General features: G+C 44.2%; 1 protein-coding gene across 4 annotated transcripts in view; it reads right to left on the bottom strand.

Moving 5' to 3' along the window:
* gabrg2 (gamma-aminobutyric acid type A receptor subunit gamma2) overlaps positions 1–25,821 on the bottom strand; it is an 81,304-nt gene that overhangs the window by 32,894 nt on the left and 22,589 nt on the right. For all 4 annotated transcript variants that reach the window (XM_061739433.1, XM_061739434.1, XM_061739435.1 and 1 more), the window contains exons 4-6: positions 25,074–25,294; positions 22,298–22,380; positions 13,154–13,291 (exon numbers count right to left, since the gene is read on the bottom strand). In XM_061739433.1, coding sequence (XP_061595417.1) covers positions 13,154–13,291; positions 22,298–22,380; positions 25,074–25,294 — 442 coding nt within the window. The remainder of the gene's footprint in view (positions 1–13,153; positions 13,292–22,297; positions 22,381–25,073; positions 25,295–25,821) is intronic.

Here is a 25,821-nt window from a genome sequence, read left to right as displayed (position 1 = left end):
GCATCTATTTCTTTTGTGGTCACTAATATTTCACAACTTATTGCTATATATTTTGAGTTTATGTCAATGTCAGTGTCAATTTTATTTATACAGCACATTTTAAAACGACCAAAGTGCTGTACAGTGTACATTTAAAATGAAACAATACCAAAAGAAAATACAGTACAAAGTGTAGAAACAATAAAATCACTAACGTGCTAGGATGATCAATAAAATAGTAATAAAAAATAGAAAATAGAAAATAGACGGCAAAGAACAGACACACAAAGTGCACAATCACTTCTCACAGATGTAGGCCACTATTTACCGTACACCAAAAGCCAAAGAAAAGAAATAAAAGTCAAAATGTTGAGAAAAAAGTCAAAACGTGAAGAAAAAAGTCAAAATGTGGAGAAAAATGTCAAAATGTGGAGAAAAAAGTCTAAATGTGGAGAAAAATGTCAAAATGTGGAGAAAAAAGTCAAAATGTGGAGAAAAAATGTGAAATGTGGAGAAAAAAGTCAAAATGCGGAGAGAAAAAGTAAAAATGTGGAGAAAAAAGTCAAAATGTTGAGAAAAAAGTCAAGATGTGGAGAAAAAAGTCAAAAGTTTTCAAAGAAGACTTAAAAACTTCTAAAATTATGGGGCAATGTCTTGCAAAAGACTCCAAAGGAGTATTGACCACTACTGATTCACTTTATTGCTTCATCTTTGCCTCCGTTATGATGTTTGTGATAATCCCTGAACTCCCGCCTGACGCAGCGTTGAGAGCAAAGCTGCGAGCGTATATAGCTTAACCCAGTTACCGAGGTGATGACTCAAAGCCAAACGTCACCGTACCTTGTGCCTCTGATGCTCAACATTCAAATCCTCTGTATCTTTTATCTTCTCTCAATGCCGTCTGCGTTTGACCCGTCAAGTGTCCTTGTTTATGGAGCTTTGGAGTGCGTCTGTGTATGCAAATGTGTACGTCTGTGTTAGTAAATGCAGATATACATTTCCTGGCACTACGGGGAACCCGGATTTGAAGTGACACCTTGAGAGACCAAACATTTGGACAGTGAGGGAAGAGGAATAACGAATCAAAACAGACAAAGTCTTTACAAAAAGGAACAACACGACTGCGTGTTAGAAACAGATGGCATTTTCCCCCAAGTCGCTACCGAATCCCTCATTCTTTTTTCTTTTATTCATGATCACGCACTGATTTTTTTCTTTTTTTTTGTTCCCTGCTATTCTAAATATGAGATATTTTAAATTACTAAACGGCGAGTAGGAGAGGAGTACCGTGACTTATTGAACCTTAGAGATATTGAACTGTCTGACAAAATGGTTCTGGCTATTTGCATCAGCCATTACTGTCTGACGCAGGCGGGTTCAACAGCGGTTTGCTCTCTGCCTAATTTACAATTATACATTCCTAAAAAGGATCTCATCTCTGTCAGTTCAGTTTAACAGATTTAAAGTGTAGAGCTCAAGGTAACATAGAAACTAATCTTCATAACTGTAACTAACTACAGTGCAGCCTTCCAGGCAGGACAAATACACGAGTTCTCTATCTGGTGCACAATCACCCCGGTCACCGACCTGTTCTCAGCCCCTATTTGGTAAATACTGATACTTTTGCAGAACCCCTTGGAGCAATTTTTTAATACACTGAATGACCTTTCCGTGGAAGTCACCTAACATCTGAAATAGATGCAAAAGAGACTGGAATCAAAAAGAGAAATTCACATCCCACCAACCATTAGTGTGGCCCTTGTTTATACTTGGTATTAAGATGTGTATTACCTGGGCTCAAAGGGGACCTATTATGGCATTTAATGTCTATTTTAAACAGGCCATGAATGTTTTAAAAACAAGTTTTTGATTGTTTTTTCTATATAAATTAGAAATTCAGCCTCTAAACCATGTCTTTATCTTCCCATTCTCTAACCTCTCTCTTGCGTGCTTGCTGATTGGGTAACGTACTGCGTCACGCATCGCGTCACTTCCTGGTGTTGCGGTCCGTTGCTGCTGCACGGCGTGCGGGCACAGATCTCTCCCGACTTTTTTGTCTTAAACTTAGACTGTTTTCTGGTAAAATAGCACTATATCTGGTACATTACTGTCTTTATTTCAACACTCGCTCATTTTCTCTTCCGTAACTTTCACTGTCACCAATCACCAATACATTTTCTGTCCGTTAGCCTCCGTTAGCATCTTAGCATGGGCTCTCCGTCTCCCACCGTTTCACCTCTTTGCTGCTCAGTGTGTGAAATGTTTAGTTATTCCTCTGCCTCCTTTAGTGAAGACGGTAAGTGCTTAAAATGTAGTTTATTTACAGGGCTGGAGGCGAGGCTCAGTCAGTTAGAGGTCCGGTTCTGCCAATTTGACCATAGTCCGATAGCCTCCTCAGCTAACCAGGCTAAGCTAGCGGCGGACCGGCCCATAGCAGCTGAGGCTAGCCGCTCCCCTGCAGCTCCCGAGCAGCCGGCCAGTCAGGACCGGTGGGTGACGGTTCGGGGGAAGCGTAGTAAAGGGCTCACGGAACACCACCACCCGCTTCACGTGTCTAACCGATTTTCCCCACTCAGCGACACACCCGTTGAGAAGCCGACCCTGGTGATAGGCGACTCCATAGTCAGACATGTGAAGCCGACTCCAGAGACCATAGTTAGGTGTATCCCGGGGGCCAGAGCGGGCGACATAGAAGCAAATTTGAAGCTACTGGCAAAGGGTAATCGTAAATATGGTAAAGTTATCATCCATGTCGGAGCTAACGACTCCCGTCTTCGCCAGTCGGAAGTAACCAGAATGAATATTGTCTCGGTGTGTAACTTCGCTAAATCCATGTCGGACTCCGTAGGTTTCTCTGGCCCCCTCCCCAATTTGACCAGTGATGACATGTTTAGTCGCATGCTCTCGCTCCGTCGCTGGTTGTATCGGTGGTGTTCAGAAAACGACGTGGCCTTTATTGACAATTGGGAAACGTTCTGGGGAAAGCCCGGTCTGATTAGAAGAGACGGCATTCATCCCACCCGGGATGGTGCTGCTCTTGTCTCTAGTAATTTGGCCTGTTTCATTAGACCCTCTCCCTGACATCGCAGGGTCCAGGCCAGGATGCAGAGCTGTAGTTTAACACACTTCTCTGCTGCTTCTCGAGGACCAACGCCTGCCAACAAAACTATAAGATTACATGATGTAACTGGTAACTCTAACCAGGTGCCTAGCAAAATAGAAGTAGTTGCAGTTCCCCGCCCTCCACTAGTTCACCAGGTGCGGCGTTATAGAGGCGTTAACCAAAATAATCTTGTAAAAATTAAAACCAATGCACATTTGGTACCAATAAGAGACCGAAAAATTAGATGCGGACTACTAAATATACGATCATTAAGCTCCAAGTCTCTGTTAGTAAACGATATAATCACAGAGAGCAGGAGTGATGTTTTCTGCTTAACAGAAACATGGTTACAGGATGAAGAGTATGTTAGTTTGAATGAATCAACTCCGCCCGGCTACTTTAATCATCACATTCCTAGAAACACGGGCCGGGGCGGAGGAGTCGCAGCAATTTATAACTCCAGTCTCCAAACAAAAATTGAACCTAAGTGCAATCATAATACGTTTGAAAGCCTCACGCTTAGTCTGAAATTTCCGAGCTGGAAATCAGAGAAGCCAGTTGTGTTAGTGGTAGTGTATCGGCCCCCTGTTGGCGCTTATCTAGAGTTTTTGTCTGAATTTTCAGATTTCCTTTCTGGATTATTGATCAGTACAGATAAATTCATCATAGTGGGTGATTTTAATATTCATATGGATGTTGAAAGCGATAATCTTAAATTAGCTTTCAATTCTCTTCTAGAATCAATGGGTATCTCACAAAAAGTGGACGGGCCGACGCATTGTTTTGGTCATACTCTCGATCTCGTTCTCACCTACGGTGTTGAAACTGATGGTCTGTTGGTGTCACCTGTTAACTCCCTTTTATCCGACCATTATTTAATAACGTTGGAATTGAATGTTGTTGATGTTGAAGTGCAGGGCAGGAGGTATTATTTTAGCAGATGTTTGTCTGATGAAGCTATTGCTAAATTTAAGGAGACCGTTGCTCGTCTTGCGACAGTGGAAAATAGTGAAGCCTCTACTGAAGCAATAGAGGCCAGTGACCTGGGTTCTACCTCTGATGTTGATTCTCTTGTTAGTAACACTGCTGATCTGTTGCACTCAGCTTTAGATGAAGTTGCTCCTTTGAAAAGGAGGGTTTCTAGCCACAGGAGCTTAACTCCCTGGTACAATTCAGATATTCGCATGTTGAAACAAAGCGTGCGTAAAATGGAAAGGAAGTGGTACTCTTGTAGGTCTGTAGACTCTCATCGTGAATGGAAAGATATTCTAATAGTATATAAAAAAGCCATTCGCAAAGCAAGAACAGCTTATTATTCAACGTTGATAGAGGATAACAAAAGTAACCCACGTTTTCTGTTCAGCACTGTAGCCAGGCTGACAAAGAGTCACAGCTCTGTGGAGCCGTGTATTCCTGCAGCTCTCAGTAGTGAGGACTTTATGAGCTTCTTTAACAGTAAAATCACGAGAATTAGAGAAGAAATCAACCAGCCGGTTGTGGGCGTTTCTTCAGCTTTAGCGACTTCCCTAGGCTCTGACTTGTCTCTAGACTGTTTTGATCCTATAGACCTCCCTGAGCTGACCTCACTCGTTAATAGAGCTAAGTCTACCACATGTATGTTAGACCCCATCCCGACTCGACTATTCAAAAATGTTTTTTCTCTTATTGGTGTGACAATACTGGACCAAATCAACCTATCCCTAAGCTTAGGATATGTACCACAGGTTTTCAAAGTGGCAGTAATTAAACCTTTACTTAAAAAACCTTCCCTTGACCCAGACACCTTAGCTAATTATAGGCCAATTTCTAACCTTCCATTTGTATCTAAAATTCTGGAAAAGGCAGTTTCAAGCCAGTTATGTGACTATTTGTATAGAAATGATCTGTTTGAAGTCTTTCAGTCAGGGTTCAGAATGCATCATAGCACAGAGACAGCACTGGTTCGAGTTACGAATGACCTTCTTATGGCCTCAGATAAGGGATTAGTGTCCATATTGGTTTTACTGGACCTCAGTGCTGCTTTTGACACTGTTGACCATGGCATTTTACTGCACAGGTTAGAGCATGTTGTTGGGATTAAAGGGACAGCTCTACGTTGGTTTAAATCATATCTATCTGACAGGTTCCAGTTTGTTCATGTACATGAGGTTTCTTCAGAACAGTCGAGGGTCTGTTATGGTGTTCCGCAGGGTTCAGTGCTAGGGCCAGTCTTGTTCAGTTTATACATGCAGCCGTTGGGAAGTATAATCCAGAATCACGGCATACACTTTCATTGTTATGCTGATGATACGCAGCTCTACTTGTCTATGAAGCCGGATGAAACAGAACCGTTAGTTAAACTTCAGGCATGTCTTAGGGACATCAAGGACTGGATGTCCAGAAATTTCTTGCTTCTAAATTCAGATAAAACAGAGGTTATCATTCTTGGTCCAGAGCATCTTAGGAAGGGATTAGATGGTGTTGCGATGGCTTCCAGTGCAACTGTGAGAAACCTTGGTGTTGTTTTCGATCAGGATTTGTCGTTTAAACCATATGTTAATCAGGTTTGTAAAATAGCGTTTTTCCATCTCCGTAATATTGCAAAAATTAGGAAAATCCTCTCGCAGAGGGATGCAGAGAAACTAGTTCATGCGTTTGTATCTTCTAGACTGGATTACTGTAATGTGTTGTTAGCAGGATGTCCAAGTAATTTGCTGAATAGGCTCCAGCTGATCCAAAATGCAGCAGCACGAGTACTGACAGGAATTCGCAGGAGAGACCACGTCTCTCCAGTGTTAGCGTCGCTCCATTGGCTACCTGTAAAATTCAGAATTCAATTTAAAATTTTATTACTTGCATATAAAGCCCAAAACGGCTTAGCTCCGCAGTATTTACAAGATTTGATAGTGCCTTATGTTCCTGGCCGAGCTCTCCGCTCCCAGGGTGCAGGTTTACTCGTAGTTCCTAGAGTATCTAAATGTAGATTTGGAGGGCGGGCGTTCTGCTATCAGGCACCATTACTTTGGAACCAACTTCCAATCTGGGTTAAGGAGGCTGACACCACCTCCACCTTTAAAACTAAACTTAAAACCTTTCTGTTTAGTAAAGCTTATAGTTAGTGTTAAGTAAACCTCTAGCTGGTGTTGGTAAATCTCTAGGTAGTGTAAACTTTAGTGTGTTAGAGTCAGTAGTCATTGTCGCAGCTATAGAACAAAACTATAATAGTTAGTCTCAAATATAGCTTCGCGGTAGATATGCTGCTATAGGCTTATGCTGCAGGGGGGCACCGACATGATCCGCTGGGCGGTGCCTCTCACCCTTCTTCTCCTCTCCTTTTCCCTGCCTCTCTTCTCCATTACCATTTTTATTTATTATAAATATCTCATAGCTATCATTTTTGTCCATTGTTCCTGTAGTTTCTTGTGCCGGCCCCCCTTTTTTCTCTTTTGTGTATGTTTGCAGGCCGGAGCCTCAGGAGCTGCGTTCTTTCCACCTGCCTACGTGGATGTCTGCTGTTGCTGCTTCCGCCTGCCTGCACCCCCCCCCCCCTCTGGTCATCCCGCTGCTGCTTCCACATGACTGTTGTGTGCTGCTGATGCCCCCCCCCCCTCTGGTCATCCCGCTGCTGCTTCCACATGACTGTTGTGTGCTGCTGACGCCCCCCCCCCCCCCACCTCTGGTCATCCCGCTGCTGCTTCCACCTGCCTGCTGTGTGCTGTCGACGTCCCTGACTCCCCCAGTCTGGCCTTCGGCAGGAGGGTCCCCCCTTATGAGCCTGGTCCTGCTCAAGGTTTCTTCCCTCCTAAAGGGGAGTTTTTCCTTGCCACTGTCTGGCTTAAGGCTTTTCTCCCACTAAGGGAGTTTTTACCTGCCATTGTTTATATAATAATTGCTCGGGGGTTTATGTTTATGTTTATGTTTATGTTTATGTTCATGTTCTGGATCTCTGGAAAGCGTCTAGAGACAACATCTGTTGTATTAGACGCTATATAAATAAAATTGAATTGAATTGAATTGAATTGAACCTCATTATCTATGGGGGATTCTGAGTGGGCGGAGCTATGATAATGAGGTTCTGTGCTGATTGGCTGCCTGAATGACACTGCTACGAAAAAATGGCGGAAGCTCTGGCCGGCGGAGTTAAGCCTGAATTATGGTTCTGCGTTAAATCGATGCAGACCCTACGGCGAAGGCTCTGCGTTGGTGTAACACAGAACCATAAATCAGCCTTTACACCGTGTCATGCATGCGATGCAAGCAAGCATCAGCGACAAAATCAATTCCATTGCTTTATTTTCTATTGGACTGTCCTAACTGGCCGAAGCGACGCTGCGCAGCGCGATGCGGTGCGCTGTTTTGAGCTGAACATTTGTCGGACGCCCTGCTTCTATTTTCTTCCTGTCGCTCGCGTTGAAAGCCGGTTGAAAAAGCTGTAGGAAACAGTCATGATGAGGAACGGCTGATCCAGTTAGTTGAAATGAGAAGTTATCTCTATGATTCCTCCTCATTTCACTACAAAAACCTCAATAAAGTGGCAGCTGCTGGAGGGGGATGGACAGAGAGAGTCCGATGTCACGCAGTGCTACGATAGTCGGACGCTCGTGTGCAGAAGGCTGGATTAGGACACAGTTTTATAGTTGTGGGCGTGGTTTCACGCATCAGAGGCCAAACCTCTGCTCCTGTCGTGACGTCACGACAGGAGCAGAATCTGAACGGCTCGTAGAAGTCACATCACACTGGACGGCTCATCAGGGCGGCTGTACAGACACTGCAGAATCTGGTTGCTTTCCTCCTTCTCTGAGTTGTCAGGCTGAGGGGAGACCACTTTATATATGTTAAAGCAAGAAAAAACCTGTTTTCATAATAGGTCCCCTTTGACATACCTGGCAGTAAATTACGTTATCCGATCTTTCAAAGGGTAAGTTAGATGCATTCAAGGCCATTGGAGGTTGCACTGAGATCCAGTCACTTAGACCACATTTGGAGGTGTTTTGGTGCAGATGTGGCCAAGTTCTTATAACAGCGTGGCTGCAAATATGCCCCGACAACTTTCATTTCTGCAGCGATAGAGAACTAAACAGCTGTGAACACCCCAGCGCGGCAGCGGGAGGGGGATTATATTGTTAAGCATGGCGTGATGCACACGGCCACTGGTCGTGTTACAGGAAGGAAACTTGCTTTTTTGTTACCGTGAGCACAGATATCGGTCTGACAGCATCAGCTCACCTGTCTTTTACTGTTATTATCATCATTATTATGCTTATATTGTTGGCACACTTGTAACAGTGAAAAGGAGCTGACAATGACGGAGCATAAATCATGCCCCCTTTATTTCCAAGACCACTACCCGCTGCTTGGTTAGTATTCGAGATGACACGTTAATTATATCACCCTCAACTTCCAGCTCCGCGAGGCAGATGTTGTGTTCACAGATCGCGAAGCAGGTCAGTTCCCAAACTGACTACAAAATGAGAGATGAGGTCTCTCAGCCACAGTCAAGGTTCTCTGCTCTGGAAAAGGAGCAGATGGCGGTTTGAGGAAATAACAAACCAGATCAAAGGGAGCGCCAGGGCGAGGGCTCGGCAAATTCTCCTCAACTCTTCAGCCTCTTACGCAGATTCCTTTTTCCATGTTGTCACTTGAAAATAGTTTTGACCAAATAATAAATTGGAAATTCCAAGCAGTTTTCACCTTTTCAATCCACTCGTAGCGGTTTAGATCCAACATGAGTTATACACCGCAAAGTGCTCTCGTCGTCTACAGCGCGGTGATTCTCTACTTGAGCGAATGTCGGCCCTTCTGCTTCTCTGGAGGACGGTATACGAGCATGTTTACGTCTGTTGTCTGACTAGGGTGTTTTGGTGCAGTTTTATCGACCAGAATGGGACTAAAATGAGAAATGTAGACTAAAAATGAGAATGTTAGAATACAAACTTTTACAGCCCCAGCAATTACTCCATAAACGATACAAATAGTCAAACTTTATCACTTCCACTTTCTTGGGTGTTCATAAATTTGCTCCGATTCTGGCCGTTCAAGGCGACATGGCTTCCTGGTTCCATTAGACGTAAATGTGAGATGATTAGATTGTGGAATCGTTTACTTAATATGCCAGAAGATGTAAATAATAACGTTTTTATTTGGAGTAAATTAAATGGCTCGCCATGAGCTAAAGAAATATTTGCATTATTTGAATAGGTTGGATTACAGTATATGTATAGTAATAACTTAACCTGTTCAATAACTTCAATTAGTGATAAGTTATTTGCTTTATTTGAGACAAAATGGTTAAATGATATTTTGTTTAAGCCCAAATTACGAACATATATCCAAATCAAGCACAATTATGGCCCTGAACCTTATGTTAAAGCAAACCTAACAAGAAATCAAAGGTCTTTAATGGCTCAGCTGAGAACAGGAATCCTTCCCTTGAATCTTTAAATCAGCAGATTTAAAAACATTCCCGAAGTTGAAAGGTTGTGTGAATTATGTGAACTTAACGAAGTGGAAAGTGAATCACATTTTCTGTTCTATTGCCCTCTGTATGATGAACTGAGAACTCCATTATTTACTGAAATGTCTGTTAAAAACCCAGAAATGTTCTGGTGCTCTGATGATGATAGAATGGACGGGTTGTTTAACTTCAATTAGGGCTGGGCGATATATCGAGATTTTAATATATATCGATATATTTTCAAACGCGATATGGTACGAGACAATATCGTTTATATCGATTATTAAAAAAAAAAAAAATCTGATTTTGATATAGCTTATTTTGTGACAAATTGACTTGAATGTTTTATTTGAGATTTGCACAAATGTTTTGTTATTTGCACAACTGTCAACCTCAGTGGAAAAGTCTGCCTGTTACTGTCTACATTGTATTAATTACACAGTGTATTTTAATTTAATTGTTATGCAGGAAAGGGATATTTGTTTTATTTTATTTATTTATTTATTTATAGCATTTTATTCTATATATGCAGGCAGTTTATTTTTATTTCATTTGTTTTATACATTTTGATATTGTGCAGACCTCTGTTAATAAAGGAACCTGTGTGACATTTGGCACGAGGCTTTGTATTAAAACTGAAAAACTGAAAAAAATGAAGCTAACAGAGATGCTATGCTATAATGCTTTGGGGCAAACCCCAATTATGGCACAGAAAAAAATATCGATATATATCGAGTATCGCCATTCAGCTAGAAAATATCCAGATATGACTTTTGGTCCATATCGCTCAGCCCTAACTTCAATGTTTTTAAGTTGGCTCATTTTGTTTCTGAAGCCTGGATAAAGCGTCAGGATTGTTTATATGTTTAATTGGTACAGGGTCTGTTGTCTGACTTTCATTTGCTTTATGTTCCTTTTTCTTTTTTTGGTGTCTTGTAAGCCCACTCGGGCTGGCACTTCATGTGCATGATATGTAAATAAAAACTTCAATCAATCAAAAAATCCAGGTTAACTATAATGCCAGATCCTGCAGATGGACCTCTCATCTCTCAACCATTTTACCATAAACAGGTCCTTACAGTAAAGCTTAAAAAAAAACAACATATGCAATACCCCCAAAAACTCACTTACTCAGCGACAGACTCACAAAATTAAACAGTTTGCTTAGCCCAGTTTCAAGGGCATTTAAAACTAGAAGACATCATTTCTTCACATGACTAATTATTGAGGGAAGCTACTTGGTTTTTACGAGATAGTTATTTAAAAAGAACACTCATATAAGGGGAGTAAAATACTTTATCACTAGAAGATACTAATATGCCACTGGTGGCTAGAATAATCACTCAACTGATTTGATAGATGAGGAGATATACTGGCTTTAATAAAACATAAGACTCTCAGAGCAGAGATAAACCTTAAACAAAAACTTTTTCATGCCAATATCATATTATTTTTATGTCAAATAAGTGTTGAGATACTGTACTGAATCATTTTATTTCATAACTCCTACTTTGTGTTAATTACTGTGATGGGAATAAAGCTCTCTTTGGCCAAAGTTCACCTCTAGGATAACAGGAGCTCTTGGATTTTTTTGGACAAGCAAGCATAAAGAATGCACACAGGTCCTCAAAAGAGAAGCATTTGCACAGTTTTCATCCTTTGAAAACACCAACAGCATTCAGGTTTCTAACCAGCAACTAGGGATGGGCGGTATGGACTAAAAAATGTATCACGATAATTTCTGGCATTTATCCCGATAACGATTAAAATGACGATAAAAAAAATACCAATTCAACTCCACCTTTGTAACTATAAATCTATCACCACATTCAGTCTTTGGAGCCAAATCACTACTCTAAAAGATACTAAATACTACTAAACTACACCAATTGAATTGAATTGATAAAAAACAATTAAATGAGTTACACCTGTACTGCAAAACTGGAATGACTCAGATCCGCCATTTGTTACACAAAAACCTCATCAACGGGAATTTATCCTTCCTTCCTTCTTTCTTTCTTTCTTTCTTTCTTTCTTTCTTTCTTTCTTTCTTTCTTTCTTTCTTTCTTTCTTTCTTTCTTTCTTTCTTTCTTTCTTTCTTTCTTTCTTTCTTTCTTTCTTGCGTCGATTTAACGCAGAACCATAAATCAGCTTCACACAAAAACGTCATCAACGGGAATTTATCGTTTTTACGAGATGACAAGTTCTTACCGTGGGGAATTTTTTTGACGGTAAATCATGAACGGTAAAATATCGCCCATTCCTACCAGCAACCATCCATGCTCTTGCATCACCTCTGAGCAAAATCCAGCCGATGCGCCATAAAGACGCTGAGATGACGCACACTTGTCTTCGTCGTGTGATTTGATATAAAAGAAGTTACTGTGTTTAAAAATTCATCCCGTTTTAGTCGTGAATGCAATAGAGGCCGCTGACTCCTGAGAGAAGAAGGAAGTGTGAGCCAGAAGGGGAAACCCCCCAGAACAAACCCCCAAAATGGATCATGTCTCCATTTCCCAGGTTCCAGTGAGCCACAGCGATACGTGCAAACCAGATTAGTGGACAGTTCAGGAGCGGCTAGTTGTAGGTAGACCCTGAAGAGGTGCAGTGTTGAGGATGTCAGATTAACAGAGATTATCTAGAAATGTTTGGCATAAATTATCATGCAGGACTAGACCAAAAAAAAGGGGGAAGCAGTGAAAAACGTTATGCAGGAAATTCTGCTACGCTCGCTCTCGCTGTATTGTCACACAGCCATCTATATACATATATATACATCGTTCCCTGTGTGGAAGGATTTCATGGAGCAAGATAAGAGATCCCTTTGCAGTTACATCCCATGATACCGACGCTGCACCTGAGCAACGTCAAACCAGGGTGTAATTTAGGGAGATTTCACACCTGTGGCCCGTTAGTTTTGTTACGATTCAGGGGCTAAATCGATACAGTTGTTTCGTTTCTCGTTTGTGGGGTTTGTGTTCACAAAGCAAGCGTCTGTAGCGGTTCAAAGCTGTTAACAAATGCAATGAACCAACTGTTCTCTGATTGGTCAGAAATAAACGCGGAAGGAGTTTCCTCTTCTGCACCCCGGGATAAACAACAAGCCCCTTTCACAGAGAGGGCGCAAAGCGCAGACGCCGCCGGCTTTCCCGTTCATGTATGTGCTACCGGCGCAAGAGCGGACCACTCTGCGGGCGAGAGGGCGCCTGCCGCGGCGTTTGCGCTGTGCAAACCCTGCCTGAATTGAACATTTTTTAATTTCCCCGGCCCGCGCTGGGACGACATCTCGGCACGTCCAATAGGAGAGAAGGTGGTGGAGGCTGCACCGGTCGCACATACACATGAATGGAGCTGTGTCGGTTGCTGTGTGGATTATGTTCTCACTCCAAATAAAAAAAATGAACCGCTCCAGGTCTGGAATGTAAGCGAGCCGAGACCACCTCTCCTATGATCTTGGCTTGTTTTGTCCCGCATCCAAGCACGATTGCTGTGTTCAGATATACCAAACGATCAGATCTTTAGAGGGAAACGCTCCCTGTTCCGGAACAACTGCTCCAAACGGGACAGGTGTGAAAGCACCCTGGGAAAAATGTGCTCTTTCAAAGACAAATAAATAAATCAATAAATGTCTTTTCTACCTGAGACGGTCCTGACGATCTCAGAGGTGTTCCTCAGGCCCACGAAGGAGAACTGGTAGAGCCTCCATGAGCGGATATCCCCAACCTCCACCGAGCTCCTTTTCCACTTGTACACGATCTCCTCCCGGGGGTATCCGTCTGCAGGAGAGCATGAACGTCAAGGAGAGCAGCTGAAGAACGCTCCTTACAGAGAACATGCAGTGTTTTTAAACCCTGTGACATAAACCACTGTTAAATAGTTACTACTTTTGCTATCTTCTTACAAAAACATAAAAAAGAAAAACTATTTGTTGTTACACTGTTCAATATAAAAGAAAAGCAAAGCTTCTAAGTCAATTTGATTTTAGGATCATCCATAAACATAAAGTCAGCAAGCTTGCAAAGATGCTGTTTATGAAACAATCATTACCCAGTATAACATCCTCCTGTACATCCATTTGTGTCTTACTGAAACGCAGAGATGACTTAAAGCCAGAAATTATGTCCGATTGAAAGCCATAGATAGGTGGGTTTATGTCCTTTAATCTATTTACCTGCTCGAGAGTTATGATAATAATTGTAACCTTACTTGCAATGAGCTGATTCATTGAGACAAGCAAATGCACCACTGTGTTTTTTAGCTAATAGCAATGATTTGACTGAATGTTTCGCAGTACAGGTGTAATAATGCGACTGAAATGATCTGCTACCTTTTCAAATGTGGGCGCACCACAGTTCTCTCTCTTATAGTGAGCTGTGGCTGTGATAGAATAATGTACATGATACTTTCTTCAGTTGCACGTTTAAAATGATTTTATGGTCTAAGTGCTCTCAGAAATCCAATGAAGCTGAGCTTAAAAGCACCGCACTACCGCCACGGAGGTGCAGGCCGTCTGCTGCCGCACTCCAAACACGTCCAGGAGATATTCTACATTCAGTTTCTGATCCTAAAGCTAAGCATCAACTATTGACTCTGGACTGTTTTGCATCTCATAGGCCCATTTTAAAATCATTACACTGGCTACCTGTTAGTTTTCGTGTTGATTTTAAAGTTCTTTTTTAGTTTATAAAGCGCTACATGGGCTTGCCCCAGAGTATATATTTTTTCTTCTATGAACCAAGAAGTTCCCTCAGATCCTCTGGCTCTTCCTTTTTTTTTTTTTTTTTTTTAAAGATGTTTTTGGGCTCTAGTGGCCCTTTATTAGTGATGAAGTGAAACTGTGTAAATCTCTGTTGAAGTTTAAAAAAATATTGAAAAGTAAAATAATTAAGGATTACAATGCTGAATGATTGGAGTATAATTTGGTTAAGCAGAACAATTTAAAGGGAAATTTCTCTTTTTGTTTCTTTTCATATTGCAGATAATCTGGGTTTTCTGTTGGAAAGTACAGGGTAGGCAAATATAAGCTTTGGCTTCAGCCTATTCCTTTTTCGGTTACAGAGTTTATTATTATTTTTTGTGTGAAACTGATGAGATAAACTTGTATGAAAGTGTTTTGTCATTTACACACACACACACACACACACACACAGTTTGAATTGCAAATAATGTAATGTAACCGAAATAAACAATTCATTCATTCATTCATTATTGAAGATGGAGTATGAAAGGGGTAGAGAGAGAGAGAACGGGTAAGACACGCAGGCTGGGATTCGAACCTGCGACCGCTCCAGGGAGAGGACTGTAGCCTCAGTATATGAGCTGCTGCTTGACCCACTGCGCCACCAAGCGGCCCATCCTCTGGCTCTTCCTTTTTAGCTGTTTCCACAGAGTAGAACTAAAACATTTGGTGATGCTGCTTTTAGCCACTATGCTCCAAAACTGTGGAACAGCCTGTACTACAGTACTACAGTACTATAGTACTATAGTAAAACTGTGGAACAGCCTGTACTACAGTACTACACTACTATAATACTATAGTAAAACTGTGGAACAGCCTGCCGGAGGATCTGAGAGGAGCTGGAAATGTGGACATTTTTAAACTTAGACTAAAAACTCTTCTCTTTGGTCTGGCTTTTATGTAGCATCACAGTTTTTAGTTTTTTTTAGGGGTATTTGTTTTATTTATTTATCTATTTCTTGTAATATTTTTATTAGGGCCCGAGCACTTACAGTGCGAAGGCCCTATTGTATCTGTAAGAATTCTTTTTTCCCCCCTAAACGTGCTCCAAAAGTCACCAAATTCTGCACGCAAGCCAGGCCTGGTGAAAAATGTGATATTTCATGGTCTGCATTAAGGGGCGTGGCCTAACGGCTCAACAGCGTCCTCTAGAAAACTTTTCTCTGCTATAACTTTTGAACGGGTTGTGATAAAGTTGTGGGTGATGTCATCTGACTCGGTATTGAGTCCTTGACCTTCATTGGCCTGAATTAGCCGCGCCCCTTCTTCTGATTGGTTGTCCCTATTTTCTGCTATAACTTTTGAATGGTTTGACATAGAGAGTCGTGGTTGGTGTCATCGGACTCGGTTTTGAGTCTTTGACCATAATGATATGCTTATGGGGGACGGTGGCCATGAGTGCGAGAGCCCGTTCATCGCTGCTTGCAGCTTTAATTATTATTATTATATTTTATTGTTGTGGACTGATTATTTTTTAGCCTTAATTCTTTTTTTTTTTTTTTTTTTATATTTTTTTATCCCCGATTTTTTACCCATTTCATCACTGTGGCAGGGTGCAGGATTGGGGCGTGGTCTGCAGGGGAGAGAGGGAGTGCGGGGGAGTGGCGCACAGGTGACGCGGCTGGAACAGCTGACGGTACACAGGTGAATCTAATCATTCTCTGTGTATTTCAGTAGGTGTGCGGGCCCTGGAGACGGGAGAGGACGGACGCAGAGCGGAGCAGAGGTGCAGCTCTGCGGACGGTGCAGAAGCACAAAACTCGAAAGAAACAAACTAAAGAAATAAAGATATTTCTAAACGAAATCCTGGTATCTGCTGTCTTAGTGACCCCCGTAGCAACTCGCAGTGCTACAGTGGCGCCCAACGTGGGGCACCAATGACAGCAGAACGCGGAGGAGAGATGGAGCAGACGGTGGCGGCCCTCGCCCAGGCGATGACCGAGATGTCGGCCGCGCTCCGGAGCCAGGGCGAGCGGCAGACGGCCACCCTGGATGCGCTGGCGGCGCAGCAGCAGGCAGGCAGGGGGGGTCGCCCGCCCGCTCCTTTTGCGGGGGTGTCCCTACAGAAGATGACGGAGGCGGACGACCCCCTCGCATTCCTGGACACCTTTGAGGCGGTGGCGGAGGCCTGCGATTGGCCGGCGGCGGAGTGGGCGGTGCGCCTCCTGCCGCTCCTGTCAGGGGAGGCGCAGATGGCGGCTCTCGCCCTCCCAGCGGCAGCACGCGCCACCTACGCCCAGGTGCGGCGGGCGGTGATGGACCGGCTGGGGCGATCCCCGGAAGACTACCGCCGCCGGTTCAGGGAGCTCAAGCTGGGGCCGACGGACCGCCCCTACACCTTCGCTCACCAGCTCCACGACGCGGCGGTGCGGTGGCTGCGACCGGACGACACAGGGGGGGAGAAGCGGCTCGTACAGCAGATCGTCCTGGAGCAATTTGTGCAGGGGCTCCCCACCCGGACGGCGGCGTGGGTCCGCTGCCATCGCCCGGGGACCCTGCAGGAGGCCATCACCCTGGCCGAGGACCATCTGGCGGTCCATCCGGCGGCCGCAGCAGCGGCGGGACCCGCAGCGCGTCCCATCCCTGCGCCGCGCCGGAGGTTCGCCGCTGCAGGGGGTCCACCAACTACGACTAACACCTTTCCTTTTTCCCCTCCCCAGAGCTCGCACACGGGTCCGCCCGCGCCAACTGACCCTGCGGGGGCCCCTCAAACGCCTGGGCAGGGCTGCTGGCGGTGCGGCCAGCCCGGACACATCAGGCGGGACTGCCCGCTGATGGAGGTGGGCCAGGTGATCCGGGTGGCCGGTCCGCCAGCATCCTCCCCGGACTCAGGAGGGACATACCGGGTTCCGGTAAGGATCCGTGGGGGTATATACTCGGCCTTGGTGGATTCTGGCTGCATGCAGTCGGTAATTCACCAAAGCCTGGTGCGACCCGAGGCTTTGATGAATGTGTCGTCCTGGGTGGAGGTGGTGTGTGTTCACGGTGATGTGCATAAGTACCCCGTGGTACCAGTGGAAATTCGACACAAGGGGAAAAATCATAGAATAAAGGCCGCGGTTAGCTCCCGCCTTTTGCATCCTCTGATTCTAGGACACGATTGGCCGGGGTTTAGAAATTTGGTGAGTCAGTGTGTGGGGATGCAATCACGGCAGACAGGGACATGCGGTATGTGCGCTGTGCTCAGCGGTGACGCGAGGTTGTCCGACGCTGCAGACGGAGAGGGAGAGGGACCCGCGGAGGCTCCGGCGGAGGCTCGGCGGGACCCGCTGCACTCTATGGAAGATTTTCCACTCGAGCAGTCTCGTGATGATACTCTACGCTCAGCCTTCGACCAAGTGATACAAATTGATGGTCACAAGGTGCGCCCTGATGCAGCGCTCACATATCCGCACTTTGCATTGAATAGGGACAGGTTATATCGAGTGAGCCGTGACACTAAATCTGGCCGGATTATTACCCAGTTGTTGGTACCAAAGAACCGCCGGGAAATGGTTTTCCAGGCGGCTCATTATAACCCGATGGCTGGTCACATGGGGTGCGACAAAACACTGGCCCGCATAATGGACCGATTTTATTGGCCGGGCATTTGGGGGGAGGTGCGCCGCTGGTGCGCCTCCTGTCCCGAATGCCAGCTAGTTAACTCCCCGGCTGTGCCAAAAGCACCTTTGCAGCCGTTGCCATTAATGGAGGTTCCATTTGAGCGTGTCGCCATGGACCTCATCGGTCCATTTCAGCGGAGCGCACGGGGATATCGTTTTGTACTAGTCCTGACGGATTATGCAACACGTTATCCAGAGGCAGTGCCGTTGCGCACCATCTCGGCAACGAGTGTGGCGCGGGCGCTGCTTCAGGTCATCTCCCGCGTCGGGATCCCGAAAGAGATTCTGACGGACCAGGGCACTCAGTTTATGTCACGAACACTGAGGGAACTTTACGGATTACTGGGCATTACGTCGGTTAGGACCTCCGTTTATCATCCCCAGACGGATGGTTTATGTGAGCGTTTTAACCGGACGCTGAAGGCCATGATCCGTAAGTTCATTCACGAGGACGCTCGGAATTGGGATAGGTGGCTTGATCCTCTGCTGTTTGCAGTGCGTGAGGTTCCCCAGGCCTCGACAGGGTTTTCCCCTTTTGAGCTGCTGTTTGGCAGAACACCGCGTGGGGTTTTGGACCTGGTTAAAGAAAACTGGGAGGATGGTCCAAGCCCCAGTAAAAATGAGGTTCAGCACGTCTTGGAGCTGAGAGCCAAACTCCATACACTGGGGAGGCTGTCACGGGAGAATTTGCTCTCAGCCCAGGAGCGGCAACAACGGCTGTACAACAGAGGAGCCAGGCTGAGAAATTTCACTCCGGGAGATAAAGTACTTGTATTGCTGCCCACTTCTAGCTCCAAATTACTCGCCAAGTGGCAAGGGCCCTTCGTGGTCACACGGCGAGTGGGGGACGTGGACTATGAGGTGGTGCGTCCTGACAGGGGTGGAGCGACACAGTTATATCACGTCAATCTCCTTAAAGCCTGGAGGGAGGCGGTGCCGGTCGCTCTGGTGACGCAGGTAAGAGAGAGAGATGAGTTGGGGCCTGAGGTGCCAAAATCGGCGAATCCAGCCTCGCTCGGTTGTGGGGACCAGCTCTCCGGGTCCCAGAGGGCCGACCTGGCCTCGTTGCAGCAGCAGTTTGCTGATGTGTTCTCTCCCTTACCAGGACGCACGAACCTCATAGAGCACAAGATTGTGACGCGCCCAGGGGTGACGGTGCGCTCACGTCCCTATCGTCTGCCTGAACACAAACGCAAAGTGGTGAAGGCCGAATTGGACGCCATGCTGGCAATGGGGGTAATAGAAGAGTCCCACAGTGGCTGGTCTAGTCCCATCGTTCTGGTGCGGAAGAAGGACGGGTCTATACGCTTCTGTGTGGACTACCGCAAGGTGAATGAGGTGTCACGTTTTGACGCGTACCCGATGCCTCGGGTCGACGAGCTCCTGGATCGGCTGGGCACGGCTCGCATTTTCACGACACTGGATTTGACCAAGGGCTACTGGCAGATTCCCATGTCTCCAGAGTCTAAGGAGATTACGGCTTTCTCCACTCCGTACGGTTTGTACCAATTTCGCACACTTCCGTTCGGCTTGTTCGGGGCCCCTGCCACGTTCCAGCGTCTCATGGACAGAGTGCTGCGCCCGCATGCTGCGTATGCTGCCGCCTATCTAGATGATGTCATCATCTACAGCGACAGCTGGGCGGAGCATGTGCGGCAGGTGGGTGCGGTGCTCAGTTCACTGAGACAGGCGGGGCTCACGGCCAACCCGAAGAAGTGTGTGGTTGGACGGAGGGAGGTACGGTATCTGGGGTACCACTTGGGAGGCGGGCAGGTGCGTCCCCAGGTAGATAAGACAGCTGCGATTGCGGCCTGCCCAAGACCCAAGACCAAAAAGGAGGTTAGGCAGTTCTTGGGGCTGGCGGGGTACTACCGGCGGTTCATTCCGGACTTTGCTGACCTGTCCAGCCCCCTGACTGACCTGACCCGAAAGGGTGCCTCAGATCCGGTCCAGTGGACGGAGCAGTGCCAGCAGGTGTTTGAGAGGGTGAAACAGGCCCTCTGTGGGGAGCCGCTCCTTTATACTCCTGACTTTTCTCTCCCTTTTGTTCTGCAGACTGATGCCTCGAACAGAGGGCTGGGGGCCGTTTTGTCCCAGCAGGTGGAGGGGACGGACCGCCCCGTGCTATACATCAGCCGCAAGTTGTCGGAGAGGGAGGGGCGGTATAGCACGGTGGAGAAGGAGTGCCTCGCCATTCGGTGGGCGGTCGGGTCCCTGCGCTACTACCTCCTGGGACGCCCATTCACCCTCTGGTCGGATCATGCTCCCCTCCAGTGGCTCCATCGCATGAAAGATACCAATGGGCGGATCACACGTTGGTATCTGGCTTTACAGCCCTTTAATTTCAGAGTGGTTCACAGGCCGGGGGCTCAGATGGCGGTCCCTGACTTCCTCTCCCGCTCCGAGGGAGGGGGGGGGGGAGTTGGCTAGGCCGGACGGTCCCCGGCCTGAGTCGGGCGATGGGGGTATGTGGCAGGGTGCAGGATTGGGGCGTGGTCTGCAGGGGAGAGAGGGAGTGCGGGGGAGTGGCGCACAGGTGACGCGGCTGGAACAGCTGACGGTACACAGGTGAATCTAATCATTCTCTGTGTATTTCAGTAGGTGTGCGGGCCCTGGAGACGGGAGAGGACGGACGCAGAGCGGAGCAGAGGTGCAGCTCTGCGGACGGTGCAGAAGCACAAAACTCGAAAGAAACAAACTAAAGAAATAAAGATATTTCTAAACGAAATCCTGGTATCTGCTGTCTTAGTGACCCCCGTAGCAACTCGCAGTGCTACAATCACCCAGTGCTCATACCTAAGTAACAGTCCTGGGCATTGCTCTCCTCTGCCATAATAATAGCCTTAATTCTTGAACTTTTATCATTATTTCATTTTAATTAACTATATTGTATGCCAGTGTGCATTGGTATCCCAGTTTTTATTTTTGTTTTTATTATGCTTATCTTTCAGTCAAAATGTCAAAGTACTTTGTATTTCATGCACCTGGATGAAAGGTGCTATACAAATAACATTTGATTGATTGATTGATTGATCTCAGCCAGTGCTTTAATAATTACAAATAGTAAAAATGTCATTTTCTTGCAGTTGGATGGCACAGCGTTGTTTACTACGGCGTCTGGGAAGTCTCCAACACATAGTGCTGTCGGATCCTGCCTGACTAAAGCCTAAACCGCTGCGCTCCACACGCTTTGTTGCTTTGCGGCACGTGCTGAAATAATTTGCACACGTGATAAATAGCTGCACAATCCTCTGACTGCAACTCTGTAGGAACCAGCTTGTGCGCTGTACATCAAGCAATTTTCAAAGTTCTGAAAACATCCGTGGATCTCATCAAATTTAAATGAGGGCTTCTGTTCCACTTTTAGGCTCGCTAACCCCCTCGGTTTCTCTTTCTTGTGCTCCGGAGCTACTGAGGAAGCGTTCTCCCTGGAGAACGTCCCATGGTGCATCTCTCAGTAGAACCAGAGACGCTTCATTAGCATAGCTTATACGCCACCCATACACTTTCTGTTACACGGAAGGGCTGAGTACATCTGGATCCCTGTCACTGCTTGAAAGGTCTTTTAAAATAGTATCAACAAAGTGCAGAAAAATCCTTCAATTTTGCAAGAATGAGAAAAGCAGTCAGTCCCTTTATTGTATGCCAGCGAGTACTATAAATAAACCAGTGGTTTATGTATTTTTACAGGGCTTTCTAAACGATGATATGGAATTTCAGCAACCAGGTAGAGCAGGTGTCACGCACGCACTGCAGAAACTCAAAATCTTAACAAGAATATTTGTCTTATTTCTGGTTAAAATGTCTCATTTTTAGTCAAAAACTCTCATTACACTTAAAACAAGACTCATTACCAGAAAAATAACTTGTTATTTGACAATTTTCACATGTTTCAAGTAGATTTCCACTTGAAATAAGTAGAAGAAATCTGCCAATTTAGCAAACAAATCTTGTTCCATTGGCAGATTTCTTCTACTTATTTCAAGTGAAAATCTATTAGAAACAAGTGAAAATTGTCAAATAACAAGTTATTTTTCTGGTAATGAGTCTTGTTTTAAGTGTAATGAGATTTTTTTTACTAAAAAGACACTTTAACTAGAAATAAGACAAATATTCTTGTTAAGATTTTGAGTTTTTGCAGTGCGAAGACCCAGTTATTAACTAGTGCTATTGCTTTTCACCACGGTGAAGCCTTTTTATTCATTTCCTTTGGTAAACAAGTTAGATAGCACATAATGTGTGTACATGTCCTTTTTACGACGTCCATAAATATGAATAAAACTCATCTGTTGTGTTTTTTTTTCCATTGTTGTGTAATTATTCCTTAAATGAGATATTTGCACATACGTTGAATGTTTGTTGGCACGGTGTGTGTGTGTTAAAGAAAGGGAGGAAGACGAGTACAAAAACACAGCAGGGCGACAGCATCCGGCCAAACTTACAGCTTGAGAACTCCAGGGGACAGGAGTGTTCGTCCATTGGGAAGTTGTTCAGTTTAAGCTGGCACTCGGCGTCGATGGTCAACCTGCGGAGACAGAATTTGGAAGAACTGACGCAGATCGTTGAGTTTAAATGTGATATATATATATTGACACTTAATGATCCATCACAGAACCAAGCAACAAAACTCCTCCTCTGAACTAATGAGACAAGAAATGACGTGATGAAACTGAACAAAGCTAAACTCCACACTCGTCTCTTTTTTCCCCCCACACTCGAGAAGTTTGAAGTCAAAGTCGTTAAACTTCCTCCTAATGAGAGAATGACCTTAAGTGACTTAACCCGTCCACTCACTCGCCGTTGTCATGTATCATTGTGCTCCGATCGCAGTGGTCATCCTAATTAACCAGTGCTTAAGTTCCAAGTTCCTTAACAAGTTAATGAAGCGGAGGGAGTAGGACATTCATCATGACGTGATTGATTTCAGAACACTTCAGTATCACTCCATCATTAGCACTGATAGATTATGGTGCCACTCCAAATGTTCACTGCTTTTAAGAGATTATATAAACATGATAATAAGGATGATTCATATTTTCTTTTTATATTGACCTAATTGACACATGTGTATTTCTTTTATTTCGGTATCTTAATATTGTCATCTATGAAGTCGGAGCTATCATTGGCAACCAGTATTTTTGCATCTGATTTAACGTTCATAGTATCGACCAATCCCACAAATTTTAGGTTGTTTAAATTCAGATCCATGAACTCTAAGCCAGAGAATCAAAAGCACTCAAGATATATTAAATTATAAAAAGTAGGGAAAAAATATATGTGCGATATGTACACAAATACCTAAAATGATCGGAATCAAAGCAGATAAAAAGAAAACACCATACGGATAAAGTACCGTATTTTCTGCACTATAAGCGCACCTTCAATGAATGACATATTTTAAAACTTTTTCCATATATAAGGCTATATATGGAGTATTTAAATGGAGAATTTAATTTAAGTGTATTTTATTTGTGTTAGTCCTTTAATATTTTAGTTCTAAATTGGAAGATTATTGTGATCTTGACATATTAGAATAAATATATTTTATTGTTTTTCGTCGCTCAAAATAAACGTCATACTCGTGAAAGCCGGTATTCATTTATATAAAGCCGGTATTCCCGCCAAAACGCCATCCATTCGTCGCGACTTTCAACCCTAGCAAGGCCAAGTATGGAGAAATGTAAGAAAAGAAAAATATCTGAAGAAAATCAAACATTCAGTGATGCCTGGGAAGATTCATTTGCATTTACCTCTGATGAGAGTGGCCGACCAGTATGAGAGAGAAAAAAAGCTGTTTGGGAACTGATGCGGAAGGCTGATCTGACGAAAAATCACTTCAAGAAGTGGGTGAAGTTGCAGCTCAATATTGATCCATATATAAGGCACACCGGATTATAAGGCACATGGTCAGCTTTTGAAATAATTGAAGGCTTTTAGGTGCGCCTTATAGTGCGGAAAATACGGCACTACATCTTCGGCAACTTGAGCTCAACCAGAATGAGATTCACACCCCAGACCTTTGCGTCCCTGGACACGGTGACTGTCTGGCTCTAATGGGCCCTTCCCAACACCAGCACACAAAGTGAGGTATGGACATGATATTTAGAAGGCAAGGTTCTGTTATTCAATTAAAGTTCTTTAATTGAAGAATTAAGAATTGAAAAGTTAAATGACAGAATTATAGTAGAAAAAACTATCTCATCATTCAGTTTTTGTGTAAATATGACTGAATGTCTTTGGAAGAAGAGAAAATGTTGTCCGTGCAGTAGAAATCTGAGACGCACTTATTTCCTCTTTTAAAATCACCATGCAAAACAAATAACAACTAAATGTCTGTGATGATCTTAGTAGCATGGTTTTGACATGTATGTTTGACATATTGCACATGTTGCAATTAGGTCAAGTATTGAGATCATTTTCATCCGTCTGTGATCTATGAGCTTTAAATGTTTATTTATTTTGGGGGGTGGGGGGGGGTTAGAAACCATAAAATGCACAAAACTTTAAAAATACACATAGTAAAGTATGTTTTTTGAGCACTGAAACGAAGAATCAAAAATGCCGATAGTAAAGGAAAGCAAAAAGGGAAAAATAATACAGCAGAAAAATATTGTGAATATAAAGTAGAATACGGTGGAGATAAGTGAATGATTATAGAAACAGCTTTGACTGCAGAACCTAAAACTCTGGGATCTGAGTATCGGGATTATTTGGGTTTCTTTTTTCCAAGTGCTTTGGTTTTTCCTGCAATTACTTTGGAAGAAAATAAAGAATGATGAAAATATTAATAATGATATTAAAAACAAAAGCAACAGGGCATCTGCGCCTTTGCTGCTTGGACCTATAATAATGTAATAAACATGTTATTAGTCAAGTTTTGAGCCAAAATGCTTAATTTCTACATCATTTCACTGCTATTTACTATTGTCTGCTTTATTTAGTTGAAAATGTTTAAGCTATTTATGTAAATAGAGATTGAACCCCGATTATTTTACCTAGCATTCTGACAAAAACTAATAGCAGTTTAATGATGGAGACAAAAAAACAGGTTAATAATTGATAACAGCAGAAAAATACTTAAACAATTAAAGCTTTAAGTGACATAAAGTGATAGTGATTAAAAAAATGTCAAATAAAACCAAATCCGTTTTAAAACAAACTGTTTCTTGCAGGTGAATGACCAAAACGAGAGTGAAAGCTCTGCGACTAACACCGTACCTGAGAGTGTAGAGTATTCTGCCGTCGTTCCAGATCCTCAGCATGCGATTGGGCGTGGTGATCCAGTGGGCGTCGGCCTTCTTTGAGTTGCGAAAGAAAGTGTCCGGGATCCAGATCTTCCCAACCATGTTGCTGTTGAGGCGAAGAACCTTCATCGTGCTGTTGAATTTTAATCTTCTGTCGTACCAGGTCTGAGCAAAAAAGATGTCGATGGTGTATTCCTGAAAACAGAAAACCAAAGTCTCAGTTTCCCCGGCACGGTTCGGCTCATTTAAGTAACACTTCTTTACTGAGAGACGTGCACAGATCAGACCGAAACATTGGAATGCCAGTGGAAACAAAGCTATAACGCATTTGCAGGCGCCTCCTCAGAAAAGATGGTGTCCATTCAGGCTAAGAAATCCTTTCATTCTTGCTCGAAAAGAGAGCATCTTGACGCTCCCAACCTGAAAATTAAATGTTCAACGGGGCAATTATTATCTCCTGTTGTTTGAAGCCTCTCCAAACCTCATGACCTCCTTCTTTGGCAGCACTTCGTCGGGAGCTTTTGTCTCATATTCCGTCTTTGTGGAAACTGTGTTCAACAGCAGGCGCAGAAGAGGGATGAGAAGAGGTGGAAAACAAAGAGAAGTGGGAGTGAAATGTCGTCTAATGTGAGAAGAAAAGGCGAGCAAGGAAAACAGAGGGAGCTTTGTTATTTATTTAGTTTTTTTTTTAACTGGTCAGTCCCTGAAATTGAAAGGGAAGT

Source organism: Cololabis saira, chromosome 14, assembly GCF_033807715.1.
Source record: "Cololabis saira isolate AMF1-May2022 chromosome 14, fColSai1.1, whole genome shotgun sequence".
Taxonomy (NCBI): domain Eukaryota; kingdom Metazoa; phylum Chordata; class Actinopteri; order Beloniformes; family Belonidae; genus Cololabis; species Cololabis saira.
The sequence above is the reverse complement of the archived record's forward strand: the minus strand, read 5'-3'. Positions and strand labels throughout refer to the sequence as shown.